This window comes from Spea bombifrons, chromosome 8, assembly GCF_027358695.1.
Source record: "Spea bombifrons isolate aSpeBom1 chromosome 8, aSpeBom1.2.pri, whole genome shotgun sequence".
NCBI lineage: Eukaryota > Metazoa > Chordata > Amphibia > Anura > Pelobatidae > Spea > Spea bombifrons.
In genome coordinates, this window is record NC_071094.1 from 46670165 (window position 1) to 46687391 (window position 17227).

General features: G+C 55.9%; 1 protein-coding gene across 1 annotated transcript; it reads left to right on the forward strand.

The window, feature by feature from the left end:
* The first annotated feature begins 2086 nt into the window (after positions 1–2086).
* LOC128503972 (leucine-rich repeat and fibronectin type III domain-containing protein 1-like protein) lies at positions 2087–9327 on the forward strand. The gene is made up of 4 exons (XM_053474171.1): positions 2087–2107; positions 4485–5876; positions 8360–8805; positions 9269–9327. Exons 2-4 carry the CDS (start codon positions 4495–4497, stop codon positions 9325–9327), a joined length of 1887 nt encoding a protein of 628 aa, XP_053330146.1. The 5' UTR covers positions 2087–2107; positions 4485–4494.
* The last annotated feature ends 7900 nt before the right edge of the window (positions 9328–17227 follow it).

Here is a 17227-nt window from a genome sequence, read left to right on the forward strand (position 1 = left end):
CCTTCTCTAACATGTTATATAGCGTGTTAACCCCGTGTGCCATTACCCTACATCATGCACCTGATTGCCCACTTTCCCAATCTGCCCCGGGCCCCACTAAAGGGTTAATCCCCCCCCCCCCGGCGAATTCGAAGAATCAGCAGAATTTTAATGCCACTAAAAATAGCTGCAAACAGCAGAAACCCAACTGGACACGCGGCACACGCTACACGCTACACGCTACAGAGAGAAGAGACACGCCTGGCCCACCGCGGGGGCGTCAAGAGACAGAGAGACAGACAGCGTACAGAGAGACAGACGGCGTACAGAGAGACAGACAGCGTACAGACAGACAGACAGCGTACAGACAGACAGACAGCGTACAGAGAGACAGACAGCGTACAGAGAGACAGACAGCGTACAGACAGACAGACAGCGTACAGAGAGACAGACAGCGTACAGACAGACAGACAGCGTACAGAGAGACAGAGAGCGTACAGAGAGAGAGACAGCGTACAGACAGACAGACAGCGTACAGACAGACAGACAGCGTACAGAGAGACAGACAGACTGCGTACAGAGAGACAGAGAGCATAGAGAGACAGACAGCGTACAGAGAGAGACAGAGAGCGTACAGAGAGACAGATAGCGTACAGAGAGACAGACAGCGTACAGACAGACAGACAGCGTACAGAGAGAGACAGACTGCGTACAGAGAGAGACAGACTGCGTACAGAGAGACAGACAGCGTACAGACAGACAGACAGCGTACAGACAGACAGACAGCGTACAGAGAGACAGACAGCGTACAGAGAGACAGACAGCGTACAGAGAGACAGACAGCGTACAGAGAGACACCGTACAGAGAGCATAGAGAGACAGACAGCGTACAGACAGACAGACCGTACAGAGAGCATAGAGAGACAGACAGCGTACAGAGAGACAGACAGCGTACAGAGAGACAGACAGCATACAGAGAGACAGACAGCGTACAGACAGACAGACAGCGTACAGAGAGACAGACAGCGTACAGAGAGACAGACAGCGTACAGACAGACAGACAGCGTACAGAGAGACAGACAGCGTACAGAGAGACAGACAGCGTACAGACAGACAGACAGCGTACAGACAGACAGAGAGCATACAGAGAGAGAGACACCGTACAGAGAGCATAGAGAGACAGACAGCGTACAGACAGACAGACAGCGTACAGAGAGACAGACTGCGTACAGACAGACAGACAGCGTACAGAGAGACAGAGAGCGTACAGAGAGAGAGACACCGTACAGAGAGCATAGAGAGACAGACAGCGTACAGACAGACAGACAGCGTACAGAGAGACAGACTGCGTACAGACAGACAGACAGCGTACAGAGAGACAGAGATCATAGAGAGAGACAGTCACGGCACGGAGAGACAGTCACGGCACGGAGAGACAGTCACGGCACGGAGAGACAGTCACGGTACGGAGAGACAGTCACGGCACGGAGAGACAGTCACGGCACGGAGACGGAGAGCTCCGCGTTACACGTTGCTGAGGCCCCGCCCCCGGTTCAGTCTGCCGGAGACGGCGCTGCGGTCGGGTTTCTCCGCGATCTCCGGGGAATCTGCTGCGCGGACACCGAGAGATTCGCTTCCTTCCAGCCGGTCTCCCGGGGACGCGTTCCGTTCCCCGCGGCGGTGTCCCTGCGGAGCTGCCAGACATAACCGGGGCTTCTGCTGGTCGCCAGTCCGCAGACAGCGCCTGATGCCCGGGTAGCGGCGGGATTCTGCGGTGATGCAGGGAGGTGCTGCCGTGTTCCCCGGGATCCGGTCCCCTTCGGTCGGTACCGGGTTCTCCCTGTGATCCGTCCTGCGTGGATGATGTGAAGTGGGACCGTCATCCCGGGATCTGCGGCTTCTGATTGGCTCGGCCGGCGGGGGGCGGAGACCACCGTCCCTTCTTTCGGCTTCTGATGGAAAATCTCGTTGTGGATTCCCGGACCGTCTCAGCGGGGATTCCGGGTCAACCCGCCCGGGCGTAGAGACCTCCGGATCGCGCCCCAAGCAGGACCATGAGCTGAACCCACGGCCGGGTTACAGAGCTGCCGCTGCGGGGACGCGATGTGAGGGGAGCCTCCGGCGGCAGGTACGGGAGACCCGCAGCGCTCCCCGGTCACCCCCGTATGTAGGGTGGGGTAGAATTCCCCCCCCCCCGCTGCACCAGATGTTTTTTTCCCCCTGCGGGGGTGAGGTTGGGGGTAACCGCACCCGGTCCGGGGTAATTTCGGGTCAAACGCGGGGGATGGGGAGTCCCTTAGTGCCCCCCAGGTTTCAGGTCGGGGGTCCCGCTGTCTCACTGTCTGCGAAACCACAACTATTGGAGCCGAATATTATTATTATTATATCATTATTAGTATTATATTATTATTATTATTATATTATTATTATTATATTATTATTTTTATTATTATTATATTATTATTATTTATTATTATTTTTATTATTATTATATTATTATTATTTATTATTATTATTTATTATTATTATATCATTATTATTATTATTATTATTATATTATTATTTATTATTATTATATTATTTATTATTATATTATTATTATATTAGCATTATTTATTATTATTATATTATTATTATTATATCATTATTATTATTATATCATTATTATATTATTATTATATTAGCATTATTTATTATTATTATATTATTACTGTTATTGTAATTTATTTGTTTTGAGTTTATTTCCCACCTACAAATTATAACATCACCAGTTTCCACCTACACACTCTCTCTGTGTCTCTCTCCCCCCTCTCTCACGCCCCTTCTCTCTCTATTTCTCTCTCCCCCTTCTTTTTCTCTCTTCCTCCTTCTCTCTCCCCCTTCTCTCTCTCTCATCCCCCTTCTCTCTCACCCCCCTTCTCTCTCACCCCCCTTCTCTCTCACCCCCCGTCTCTCTCACCCCCCTTCTCTCTCTCTCTGCCCCTCTCTCTCCCCCTTTTCCCTATCTCTCTCCCCTTCTTTTTCTCTCTTCCTCCTTCTCTCTCCCCCTTCTCTCTCTCTCACACCCCCTTCTCTCCCCTCCCCCTTCTCTCTCTCTCTCTTTCTGCCCCTCTCTCTCCCCCTTTTCTCTATCTCTCTCCCCCTTTTCTCTATCTCTCTCCGTCTTTCTCTCTCTCTCTCTGCCCTGTCTCTCTCCCCGTCTCTCTCTCTCTCTCTCTCTCCCTCCCCTTCTCTCTCTCTCTCTCCGGGCAATGTGCAGATTTTTTGTTACCCGTTTTCGTTGGAGCAGCAACCGGGCACATTGTCCACAAATCAAGACCATCTGATGCAAACCAGGACACTTGGGTGTTATGGATATTTGAATTTTAGGCCCAAAAGCTACAGCAGACTCTCCGCAGAGATCCGCCGGATGCGAAACGCGTTTACTGATAGGCTGTAAATACGGCACGGGAGTTGGGCGGGGCCTGAACGACGGGGGGCGTTAAACAAACTACCCCCAAAACGCCCCCTCACGCCGCTACCTGAAAAGCCCCTCTACCCCTTTATTCAAACTGCCCCGATCTCTTCACCTGCACCTTTCCCCCAGCGTCTCTCACTCTGCAGATGCTCTCTCCCCTAATTCTTCCACCTCTACCCCCTCCCCATTCCATCTCTCCCCCATTCCCATTCCATCTCTCCCCCATTCCCATTCCATCTCTCCCCATTCCCATTCCATCTCTCCCCCATTCTCACAGCGGTCTCTCCTCCTCTCTTGCCCCTCTCCCACCAGTCTCTGTCTCTCCCTTCCACGCGTCTACCTCTCTCCCCCATTAGCTGTCTCTGGGCGGAGGAAATTGAAGCCATTACTGGAGACTCGGATAATTCGCTCGTTAACTCCGATTACCGGCAGAACGAGGACAGCGAGGAGGAGGCTCGGGTTACACGGAGAGTCCGCAATACAATACAGAATAAAGGGGCGCAGAGCTGGGGGGGGGGATGTGAGGGTCCCGGGAGGTTTGGGGGTCTCAGAGATTTGGCATCCAGTTTGGGGGTCTCTGGACCAGATCAGGGGCTGAGTAGATTTCCCATAACCTGTTTCTTGACGCGGCATGTGACCCCCCCCCCCCGCGTTGGCATGTGACCCCCCCACGTCGGCATGTGACCCCCTCACTTCGGCATGTGACCCCCCCGCGTCGGCATGTGATCCCCCCGCGTCGGCATGTGACCCCCCGCGTCGGCATGTGACCCCCCGCGTCCTCATGTGACCCCCAGCGTCCTCATGTGACCCCCATGTGCTACGGAACCCCACACCTTTATCTGATTGCCCAGCAGCTGGAGAGAGGATTAGAGGTGAGGTGCGTGTCGCGGATGGGGAGGAGGGGACACATTGTGGTGGAGAGATGCCGGCCGACGCAGAGAGAGCAGCGGAGATAACGGAGGGTTACAGCGGGCGAGGCTGGGGGTGATCGGGGCAAGTGTTGGCCCTCTGGTGCCTTGTGGGTAACGGGTTTGTGCGTCTCTTGTAGATGGTGCATCATGGGGAGCGCCTTCTTCTGGATCCTCGCTCTGACCGCGGGGGTAGCAGCTGCACAGATCTGCCCCAAAAGATGCCTTTGCCAGAACCTCGCGCCGTCCTTGGCCATCCTCTGCGCCAAGACCGGCTTGCTCTTCGTGCCGTCCATTATCGATCGCAGGACCGTGGAGCTGAGGCTCACCGACAACTTCATCACCGTCATCCGGAGAAGAGACTTCACCAACATGACCCGACTGCTTCACCTCACCCTCTCCAGGAACACCATCAGCCACATCACGCCCTTCACCTTCGCCGACCTCCGCGGCCTCCGCGCCCTGCACCTGGACAACAACCGCATCCTGTCAATGGGGGACGAGCAGCTCCGAGGCCTTCACAACCTGAGACATCTCATCCTCAGCAACAACCAGCTCAGCGCCATCTCCCCGGGCTCCTTCCAGGACTTTGTGGGGACCCTGGAAGATCTGGACCTTTCGTATAACAACCTGGAGCAGATCCCCTGGCAGACCATCTCCAAGCTGACCAACGTCAACTCCCTGAGCCTCGACCACAACCTCATCGACTTCGTCCCCGGGGGGGTCTTCACCAATCTGCACAAGCTGGCCCGGCTGGACATGACCTCCAACAAGCTGAGGACCATTCCCCCGGACCCCCTGTTTCTGCGCATCCCCGTTTACGCCAAATCCAAAGGCTCCCCGCTCTCGTCCCTGGTGCTCGGCTTCGGGGGGAATCCTTTGCATTGTAACTGCGAGCTTCTGTGGCTGCGCCGCTTGACCCGGGAGGACGATCTGGAGACGTGCGCTTCGCCCCCCAGCCTCCTCGGGAAGTATTTCTGGAGCATCTCCGAGGAAGAGTTCATGTGCGACCCCCCGGTGGTCACTCATCGCTCGGGGCACACCTGGGTAATGGAGGGCGAGGGGGCTGTGTTGAAGTGCAAGGCGGTGGGCGACCCCGAGCCCTCCATCCACTGGGTGTCTCCGGAGGGGAAGGTGGTGTCCAACTCGTCCAGAGCCGTCTCTTACGAGAACGGGACGCTGGACATCTCCGTCACCACGGTGAGGGACTCCGGCTCCTTCGCGTGCATCGCCTCCAACACGGCGGGCGATGCCACGGCGTCCGTGGAGCTGACGGTCAGCCCCCTGCCTCACCCGTCCAACGCCAGTCAGAGGAGGCTCAGGCCCGAACGCGGCCCCTCGGACATTCTCACTCCGGCCAAGCCGGGAGCCTCCGTGAACGAGTCCGGCGGCCCCCCAGATAGAAAGGTGGTGACGGCCCAGCTGAGCCATAACTCCGCGCAGGTCCGGTGGTTCGGGGAGCGGAACAAACCCAGGATCCGAATGTATCAGGTGCAATACAACAGCTCCTCCGACGACAGCCCCATATACAGGTGCGCCGCGCATGGGAGAGCGAGAGGCGTTATACAGAGGGAGAGCGAGAGGGGACCGGACGCGTTATACAGAGGGAGAGCGAGAGGCGGCCACGTGTGTTATACAGAGACAGAGCGAGAGGCGGCTGCGTTATACAGAGGGAGAGCGAGAGACAGCCGCACGTTATACAGAGGGAGAGCGAGAGGCGGCCACGTGCGTTATACAGAGGGAAAGGCGACCGCGTTATACAGAGGGAGAGCGAGAGGTGACCGGACGCGTTATACAGAGGGAGCGCGAGAGGTGACCGGACGCGTTATACAGAGGGAGAGCGAGAGGCGTCGGCGTGCGTTATACAGAGGTAGAGCGAGAGACAGCCGCGCGTTATAAAGAGGGAGAGCGAGAGGTGGCCGAACGCGTTATACAGAGGGAGAGCGAGAGGCTGCCGCGCGTTATAGAGAGGGAGAGCGAGAGGCGGCCGCGCGTTATACAGAGGGAGAGCGAGAGGCTGCCGCGCGTTATACAGAGGGAGAGTGAGAGGCGGCCGCGCGTTATACAGAGGGAGAGCAAGAGGCTGCCGCGCGTTATAGAGAGGGAGAGCGAGAGGCGGCCGCGCGTTATACAGAGGGAGAGCGAGAGGCTGCCGCGCGTTATAGAGGGGGGAGCGAGAGGCTGTCACGCGTTATACAGAGGGAGAGCGAGAGGCTGCCGCGCGTTATAGAGAGGGGGAGCGAGAGGCGGCCGCACGTTATACAGGGGGGGAGCGAGAGGCGGCCGCGCGTTATACAGGGGGGGAGCGAGAGGCGGCCACGCGTTATACAGGGGGGAGCGAGAGGTGGCCGCGCGTTATACAGGGGGGGAGTGAGAGGCGGCCGCGCATTATAGAGAGGGAGAGCGAGAGGCTGTCGCGCGTTATGCAGAGGGAGAGCGAGAGGCTGCCGCGCGTTATAGAGAGGGGGAGCGAGAGGCGGCCGCGCGTTATACAGGGGGGGAGCGAGAGGCGGCCGCGCGTTATAGAGAGGGAGAGGGAGAGTGAGAGGCTGTCGCGCGTTATACAGAGGGAGAGCGAGAGGCTGCCGCGCGTTATAGAGAGGGGGAGCGAGAGGCGGCCGCGCATTATACAGAGGTAGAGCGAGAGGCTGCCGCGCGTTATAGAGAGGGGGAGCGAGAGGCTGTCACGCGTTATACAGAGGGAGAGCGAGAGGCTGCCGCGCGTTATAGAGAGGGGGAGCGAGAGGCGGCCGCGTGTTATACAGGGGGGGAGCGAGAGGCGGCCACGCGTTATACAGGGGGGGAGCGAGAGGCGGCCACGCGTTATACAGGGGGGGAGCGAGAGGCGGCCGCGTGTTATACAGGGGGGGAGCGAGAGGCGGCCACGCGTTATACAGGGGGAGAGCGAGAGGCGTCGGCGTGCGTTATACAGAGGTAGAGCGAGAGACAGCCGCGCGTTATAAAGAGGGAGAGCGAGAGGTGGCCGAACGCGTTATACAGAGGGAGAGCGAGAGGCTGCCGCGCGTTATAGAGAGGGAGAGCGAGAGGCGGCCGCGCGTTATACAGAGGGAGAGCGAGAGGCTGCCGCGCGTTATACAGAGGGAGAGTGAGAGGCGGCCGCGCGTTATACAGAGGGAGAGCAAGAGGCTGCCGCGCGTTATAGAGAGGGAGAGCGAGAGGCGGCCGCGCGTTATACAGAGGGAGAGCGAGAGGCTGCCGCGCGTTATAGAGGGGGGAGCGAGAGGCTGTCACGCGTTATACAGAGGGAGAGCGAGAGGCTGCCGCGCGTTATAGAGAGGGGGAGCGAGAGGCGGCCGCACGTTATACAGGGGGGGAGCGAGAGGCGGCCGCGCGTTATACAGGGGGGGAGCGAGAGGCGGCCACGCGTTATACAGGGGGGAGCGAGAGGTGGCCGCGCGTTATACAGGGGGGGAGTGAGAGGCGGCCGCGCATTATAGAGAGGGAGAGCGAGAGGCTGTCGCGCGTTATGCAGAGGGAGAGCGAGAGGCTGCCGCGCGTTATAGAGAGGGGGAGCGAGAGGCGGCCGCGCGTTATACAGGGGGGGAGCGAGAGGCGGCCGCGCGTTATAGAGAGGGAGAGGGAGAGTGAGAGGCTGTCGCGCGTTATACAGAGGGAGAGCGAGAGGCTGCCGCGCGTTATAGAGAGGGGGAGCGAGAGGCGGCCGCGCATTATACAGAGGTAGAGCGAGAGGCTGCCGCGCGTTATAGAGAGGGGGAGCGAGAGGCTGTCACGCGTTATACAGAGGGAGAGCGAGAGGCTGCCGCGCGTTATAGAGAGGGGGAGCGAGAGGCGGCCGCGTGTTATACAGGGGGGGAGCGAGAGGCGGCCACGCGTTATACAGGGGGGGAGCGAGAGGCGGCCACGCGTTATACAGGGGGGGAGCGAGAGGCGGCCGCGCGTTATACAGGGGGGGAGAGGTATTTGTTAAATGTAATTAACGCCATGGCTTATCCCCCCCCCCCGGAGCCCTGACCGGTTATTGTTGCCCCCGCAGGATGATCCCCCCCGGTAACCGCAGCTTCCTGGTGAACGACCTGGCGCCCGGCCGGGAGTACGATCTCTGCGTCCTGGCCGTGTATGACGACGGGATGACGTCGCTGACCGCCACTCGGGTGGTGGGCTGCGTCCAGTTCAGCACGCGGGAAGAGCCGGGCCGATGCCAGCCCCTCCACACTCAGTTCCTGGGGGGCACCATGATCATCATCATCGGGGGGATTATCGTGGCGTCCGTGCTGGTCTTTATAATCATCCTGATGATCAGATACAAGGTGTACAGCGGCCAAGAGGAAGGAGGCAAAGCCGGAGTCAGTAACGTGTACTCCCAGACACACGCGTGTGCACACGCGTGTGCCAAGCCAACCGGGGCCCCCGAGGAGCTGCCGCTGAACACGCACTTCACTAGCGAGGAGAAGATCTCCCCCAGCGGCTCCACAGAGCAGGGTGAGTGGGGAATAACATGGATCGGAGGCTGAGCATGCGCATGGTCACGGCGCGGGGGCCACAGCTTCCGGGAGACAGGATCACAGCGCGGGGGCCACAGCTTCCCTGAGACAGCCCAGGGCGCGGGGGCCACAGCTTCCGGGAGACAGATCACAGCGCGGGGGCCACAGCTTCCCTGAGACAGCCCAGGGCGCGGGGGCCACAGCTTCCGGGAGACAGATCACAGCGCGGGGGCCACAGCTTCCGGGAGACAGATCACAGCGCGGGGGCCACAGCTTCCGGGAGACAGATCACAGCGCGGGGGCCACAGCTTCCGGGCGACAGATCACAGCGCGGGGGCCAGAGCCCCAGGCAGAGGGCACATAGTTTGTGGATTTAATGCAGGGGCGGCGGGGGCCGAGCTCTCTTCTGGCCCCCCCGCCCCCCCGCGAATTCCATTAACGCGACGCTCGTTTATTTTCAGGCTGCGAAGATTTTGGCAAGAAGAGGACGTCCGGCGATTGGACGAATATAAACATCTGATCGCAGGCAGGTACGCAATCTGCCCTCCCCGGGGGCACAGACCCCCCCCCGACATAAATATCTGATCGCAAGCAGGTACCAACCCTAACCCACTCACTCTAACACTGACACTCACTCACTCTAACACTGACACTCACTCACTCTAACACTGACACTCACTCATTCTAACACTGACACTCACTCTGTCCCTCACACCACTAACCCTAAACTCACACTGTACACTGACACACACGCACACACACTGTAACACGTCACACACACGCACACACACTGTAACACGTCTCACACACGCACACACACTGTAACACGTCTCACACACGCACACATACTGTAACACGTCTCACACACGCACACATACTGTAACACGTCTCACACACGCACACATACTGTAACACGTCACACACACGCACACATACTGTAACACGTCTCACACACGCACACATACTGTAACACGTCACACACACGCACACATACTGTAACACGTCACACACACGCACACATACTGTAACACGTCTCACACACGCACACATACTGTAACACGTCACACACACGCACACATACTGTAACACATCACACACACACACACATACTGTAACACGTCTCACACACGCACACATACTGTAACACGTCTCACACACGCACACATACTGTAACACGTCACACACTCACATACTGTAACACGCTACACACACATACTGTAACACGCTACACACACACATACTGTAACACGTCACACACACACATACTGTAACACGCTACACACGCACACATACTGCAACACGTCACACACACATATACTGTAACACGCTACACACGCACACATACTGCAACACGTCACACACACATATACTGTAACACGCTACACACGCACACATACTGTAACACGTCACACACACACATACTGTAACACGCTACACACGCACACATACTGCAACACGTCACACACACATATACTGTAACACGTCACACACACACATACTGTAACACGCTACACACACACATACTGTAACACGCTACACACACGCACACATACTGTGAAGCGTTACACACACGCACACTCATACCCCTCTCTCCTCCCCCGATTTGCTGGGTATGAGGGGATCGCAGGGTTCTACAGCCCTAAAAGCCCCGTAATGTGTATAGATTCCGGGGGGAGGGTATGAATTAATAATATAAACACGTAATGATGTAATAACAGAATTTATCTAAAATTGAATTTTGTATCGGGGGTCCGGTTGCCGGGGCCGTTCCTCTGACCTTTCTATTAAACCCTCGCCCCGGGAGGGGGGGGTGCAGGATACATTATTTATTGCGGGGATTATTTATTCATTGCTTGCTTTTTACAGGGGTAAGCAGTCGCCGGAGGTTGTCGGCTGTTCTTTGCCGCCGGGTGGCAGGATGCCTCGGAGTACGTGGGGACTGACCCTCTCATCAGCAGTCTGATCGCTGCTACAGACCGGTTTCCATGGAAACGAGCAGGATAAAGTTTCTGAACCCGTCCGCGCGCCCCTCCGCTCCTCTCACACACAATGCGTTCCCCCCTCCCCCCCGTCTCCCCCCCCCCGTCTCCTTCGTCCCCGTCCGCGGCCCCCGGAACGTTTTCTAGTTTTTTTATGAATATACTTTTATAATCCGCCGCCATGTTTTCTAATAAAACCTTTCTGGCCGCCGTGGGGGGTCTCTGTGTATGAGGGGGGGGGTCTCTGTTCACGAGACGGGGGGTCTCTGTGTATTAGGCGGGGGTCTCTGTGTATGAGGGGGGGGTCTCTGTTCACGAGACGGGGGGGTCTCTGTGTATTAGGCGGGGGTCTCTGTGTATGAGGGGGGTCTCTGTTCACGAGACGGGGGGGTCTCTGTGTATTAGGCGGGGGGTCTCTGTTTATGAGGCAGAGGGTCTCTCTGTACGGGGCACCGGGGGGGGTCTCTGTGTATGAGGGGGGGGTCTCTGTGTACGAGGCGGGGGGTCTCTGTGTATGACGCGGGGGTCTCTGTGTACGAGGCGGTGGGTCTCTGTGTATGACGCGGGGGTCTCTGTGTATTAGGCGGGGGTCTCTGTGTACGAGGCGGTGGGTCTCTGTGTATGACGCGGGGGTCTCTGTGTATTAGGCGGGGGGTCTCTGTGTACGAGGCGTGGGGTCTCTGTGTATTAGGCGGGGGGTCTCTGTTTATGAGGCGGGGGGGGTCTCTGTGTACGGGGCACCAGGCGGGGGTCTCTGTGTATGACGCGGGGGTCTCTGTGTACGAGGCGGTGGGTCTCTGTGTATGACGCGGGGGTCTCTGTGTATTAGGCGGGGGGTCTCTGTGTACGAGGCGTGGGGTCTCTGTGTATTAGGCGGGGGGTCTCTGTTTATGAGGCGGGGGGGGTCTCTGTGTACGGGGCACCAGGCGGGGGTCTCTGTGTATGACGCGGGGGTCTCTGTGTACGAGGCGGTGGGTCTCTGTGTATGACGCGGGGGTCTCTGTGTATTAGGCGGGGGGTCTCTGTGTACGAGGCGTGGGGTCTCTGTGTATTAGGCGGGGGGTCTCTGTTTATGAGGCGGGGGGGGTCTCTGTGTACGGGGCACCAGGCGGGGGTCTCTGTGTATGACGCGGGGGTCTCTGTGTACGAGCCACTCGCTCAGCTCCTCACAGGGTACAGGGGGCGATGTGGGGGGGTACAGGGGGCGATGTGGGGGGGGTACGGGGGCGCTGTCAGCCGCTTGCCACCCGCCTCCCATACACACTCACACACTCATGCTCACACTCACTCTAACACACACACACTTATACATATTCACACTCACATACATTCACTGTTACATGCATGATACTCACTCCCTCTATAACACCCTTACCATCTCTCTCCCTCACTCCCTCTATAACACCCTTATCATCTCTCTCCCTCACTCCCTCTATAACACCCTTATCATCTCTCTCCCTCACTCCCTCTATAACACCCTTATCATCTCTCTCCCTCACTCCCTCTATAACACCCTTACCATCTCTCTCCCTCACTCCCTCTATAACACCCTTATCATCTCTCTCCCTCACTCCCTCTATAACACCCTTATCATCTCTCTCCCTCACTCCCTCTATAACACCCTTATCATCTCTCTCCCTCACTCCCTCTATAACACCCTTATCATCTCTCTCCCTCACTCCCTCTATAACACCCTTATCATCTCTCTCCCTCACTCCCTCTATAACACCCTTATCATCTCTCTCCCTCACTCCCTCTATAACACCCTTACCATCTCTCTCCCTCACTCCCTCTATAACACCCTTATCATCTCTCTCCCTCACTCCCTCTATAACACCCTTATCATCTCTCTCCCTCACTCCCTCTATAACACCCTTACCATCTCTCTCCCTCACTCCCTCTATAACACCCTTATCATCTCTCTCCCTCACTCCCTCTATAACACCCTTATCATCTCTCTCCCTCACTCCCTCTATAACACCCTTATCATCTCTCTCCCTCACTCCCTCTATAACACCCTTATCATCTCTCTCCCTCACTCCCTCTATAACACCCTTATCATCTCTCTCCCTCACTCCCTCTATAACACCCTTACCATCTCTCTCCCTCACTCCCTCTATAACACCCTTATCATCTCTCTCCCTCACTCCCTCTATAACACCCTTATCTCTCTCCCTCACTCCCTCTATAACACCCTTATCATCTCTCTCCCTCACTCCCTCTATAACACCCTTATCATCTCTCTCCCTCACTCCCTCTATAACACCCTTATCTCTCTCCCTCACTCCCTCTATAACACCCTTATCATCTCTCTCCCTCACTCCCTCTATAACACCCTTATCTCTCTCCCTCACTCCCTCTATAACACCCTTATCATCTCTCTCCCTCACTCCCTCTATAACACCCTTATCATCTCTCTCCCTCACTCCCTCTATAACACCCTTACCATCTCTCTCCCTCACTCCCTCTATAACACCCTTACCATCTCTCTCCCTCACTCCCTCTATAACACCCTTATCATCTCTCTCCCTCACTCCCTCTATAACACTCTTATCATCTCTCTCCCTCACTCCCTCTATAACACCCTTATCATCTCTCTCCCTCACTCCCTCTATAACACCCTTATCATCTCTCTCCCTCACTCCCTCTATAACACCCTTACCATCTCTCTCCCTCACTCCCTCTATAACACCCTTATCATCTCTCTCCCTCACTCCCTCTATAACACCCTTATCATCTCTCTCCCTCACTCCCTCTATAACACCCTTATCATCTCTCTCCCTCACTCCCTCTATAACACCCTTACCATCTCTCTCCCTCACTCCCTCTATAACACCCTTATCATCTCTCTCCCTCACTCCCTCTATAACACCCTTATCATCTCTCTCCCTCACTCCCTCTATAACACCCTTATCATCTCTCTCCCTCACTCCCTCTATAACACCCTTATCATCTCTCTCCCTCACTCCCTCTATAACACCCTTATCATCTCTCTCCCTCACTCCCTCTATAACACCCTTATCATCTCTCTCCCTCACTCCCTCTATAACACCCTTATCATCTCTCTCCCTCACTCCCTCTATAACACCCTTATCATCTCTCTCCCTCACTCCCTCTATAACACTCTTATCATCTCTCTCCCTCACTCCCTCTATAACACCCTTATCTCTCTCCCTCACTCCCTCTATAACACCCTTATCATCTCTCTCCCTCACTCCCTCTATAACACCCTTATCATCTCTCTCCCTCACTCCCTCTATAACACTCTTATCATCTCTCTCCCTCACTCCCTCTATAACACCCTTACCATCTCTCTCCCTCACTCCCTCTATAACACCCTTATCATCTCTCTCCCTCACTCCCTCTATAACACCCTTACCATCTCTCTCCCTCACTCCCTCTATAACACCCTTATCATCTCTCTCCCTCACTCCCTCTATAACACCCTTACCATCTCTCTCCCTCACTCCCTCTATAACACCCTTACCATCTCTCTCCCTCACTCCCTCTATAACACCCTTATCATCTCTCTCCCTCACTCCCTCTATAACACCCTTATCATCTCTCTCCCTCACTCCCTCTATAACACCCTTATCATCTCTCTCCCTCACTCCCTCTATAACACCCTTATCATCTCTCTCCCTCACTCCCTCTATAACACCCTTATCATCTCTCTCCCTCACTCCCTCTATAACACCCTTATCATCTCTCTCCCTCACTCACTCGGTCACTCACTCCTTCACCCTCTCACTCGCTCTCCTGACTCGCGGGGAAGTCAGCTATCCGCCCCCACCCCGCGCACGGAGAAGCCTCTGCTCTCAGAGGCCGCAGAGAGACCCCGGGGGCCGCAGAGAGACCCAGGGGGCCGCAGAGAGCCGGATATCGGACAGAAAAAAGGAATCGCCTTCCAAGATAAACTCATCAAATCACGACAGCTATACAGAGCGTGTTATACAGAGAGTGCGCGTTATACAGAGAGTGCGCGTTATACAGAGAGTGCGTGTTATACGGAGAGTGCGTGTTATAAGGAGAGCACGTGTTATACAGAGAGTGCGTGTTATACGGAGAGTGCGTGTTATACGGAGAGCGCGTGTTATACGAAGAGCGCGTGTTATACAGGGAGTGAGTGTTATAAGGAGAGCGCGTGATATAAGGAGAGTGCGTGTTATACAGAGAGTGCATGTTATACGGAGAGCGCGTGTTATACAGAGAGCTTGTGCCGTTCAGTGTGTTATACAAAGAGTGCTTGTTATACGGAGAGCGCGTGTTATACAGAGAGTGCGTGTTATATGGAGAGCGCGTGTTATTTAGAGCGCGCGTGCCGTTCAGTGTGTTATACAGAGAGCGCGTGTTATACAGAGAGTGTGTTATACGGAGAGCGCGTGTTATACAGAGAGTGCGTGTTATATGGAGAGCGCGTGCCATCCAGCGTGTTATACAGAGTGTGTGTGTTACCGTGTGTTATACAGAGTATATGTTACCGTGTGTTATACAGAGAGGGTATAGAGTGCCGGTCGCCATGCGCTGGGCTGGTGGCATTTAATGTAAAGTGCTTGCAGTTGGTTGGTGGCCCCCGTGGTAGTTGGTTGGACTCCTCCTCTCCCTGTATAAAGACTGCTCCTCTCAGTGTAAGGACTGCTCCTCTCCCTGTAGAAAGACTGCTCCTCTCCCTGTATAAAGACTGCTAATCTCCCTGTATAAAGACTGCTCCTATCTTTGTATATGGACTGCTCCTCTCCCTGTATAAAGACTGCTCATCTCCCTGTATAAAGACTGCTCCTCTCAGTGTAAGGACTGCTCATCTCCCTGTATAAAGACTGCTCCTCTCCCTGTATAAAGACTGCTCATCTCCCTGTATAAAGACTGCTCCTCTCCCTGTATAAAGACTGCTCATCTCCCTGTATAAAGACTGCTCCTATCTATGTATATGGACTGCTCCTCTCAGTGTAAGGGCTGCTCCTCTCCCTGTATAAAGACTGCTCCTCTCCTCCCACTTCCTGGGCATTAAAACCAATTCATTTAATTTCGACCCGGAAATAAATGCCGGCCGTCGGCGTAAAATAACAGCGAGCTGCGGCCCCAAATCAGACTTTATTACCCCGTTAGGGGTGCGGAGGGATTATCTACCCCGAACAGCCCCCGGCGAAGGGTTAATGTGAACAAATCAGTCAGCTGGGGGAGAGCTGCCACTAACGGGCACTGGGGGGCAAATGTACAGCAATCCCTTAACCCTTCACATCCCAATTATCATGAATAATTAGTCCAGGGAAGGTGTCCCCAGGTGTGGGGGGGCGGATGGTTTACACTCCGAGTGACCAAGAGCCCTCCGTGCCCCTCCTGGTGGCAGTAAAGACTCAGGCTGCCGTTCTCAGTGTGGACAGGAGGGGGCAGCACCGGTATATAGTACCGGTAATACCGGAGACGCTGCCTGCTCCTCCTGCTGTGGTTTTTTGGGGTCTCCCAGCCTCCCGTCCAGCCGCCTCCTCGCCGCCGCGTTAACCCCTTAAAGGTGTTGAGAACGGGCGCTGATTCCGCATTCGCCCCTTCGCTCCGCATTGGGAATCTCGTTGGAAATCTCGTATCGATCGCCGAATATTCTTTTTTTTCGGTAAAATGGATCTCCTGGCGAAGCCGGCGAGCGGCCGTCAATCTCTTCAAAAACACGACAGAAAGCGGCCAATCAGCTTCCTCCGCGGCATCCGCTAACTCAAGGTCACAGCTGCCTCCAATCAACGACATCGCGGGAGCCGGACGGACCCAAGGCAAGCGGCCCACGGGCCACCTCTGGGACAGGGAGAAACCTCTACGGCCCGACGCGCGGACGCGCCGGCAGCAGCTCAAGACGCAGGGAAGGAGCAACCGACGCGCTCTGAAGCCTCAGCCGACGCGTCTCCGACGCGGTGGGGAACGCGGCTGGCGGGGGACGTCTTCAGGATTAGCATTGAGGGCCACGTGACGGATGAGGGCCACATGACGGATGAGGGCCACGCCGTGTGGAGCGTCAACCCTCCAGATAAACCAATACAAGACGTCGGCTTTGCCTCTGAATTGGTTCGGATTTACCGGGGCGGATCGGGGCGGATCGGGGCGGATCGGGGCGGGGCGGATCGGGGCGGGGCGGATCGGGGCGTTTCGGCCAAACGTTCCACTGAGATTTCAGCCCCGATCTCCACGCGGATTCCATGAACATGAAAAGCGGTCAATCGGCCTTAAAATCCGCGCTCCCGACGATCGGCTCCTCCGCCGGTCGCCATGACGTCCATCTCCTGGACTCAATAACCCTCAAGGCGCTAAGGAATCGCTCGGTAGGATCCGTTCTCCGCCGGCCGCCAGCCTCCCGCGCGTTAAATACATTATCGGATACGAGGCGGCGGATATCGGGCGTAACGAGGTTCTCAGCCCCGCGTTATTTTACGTTTCGCTCACAGAAATTGCAGCCAT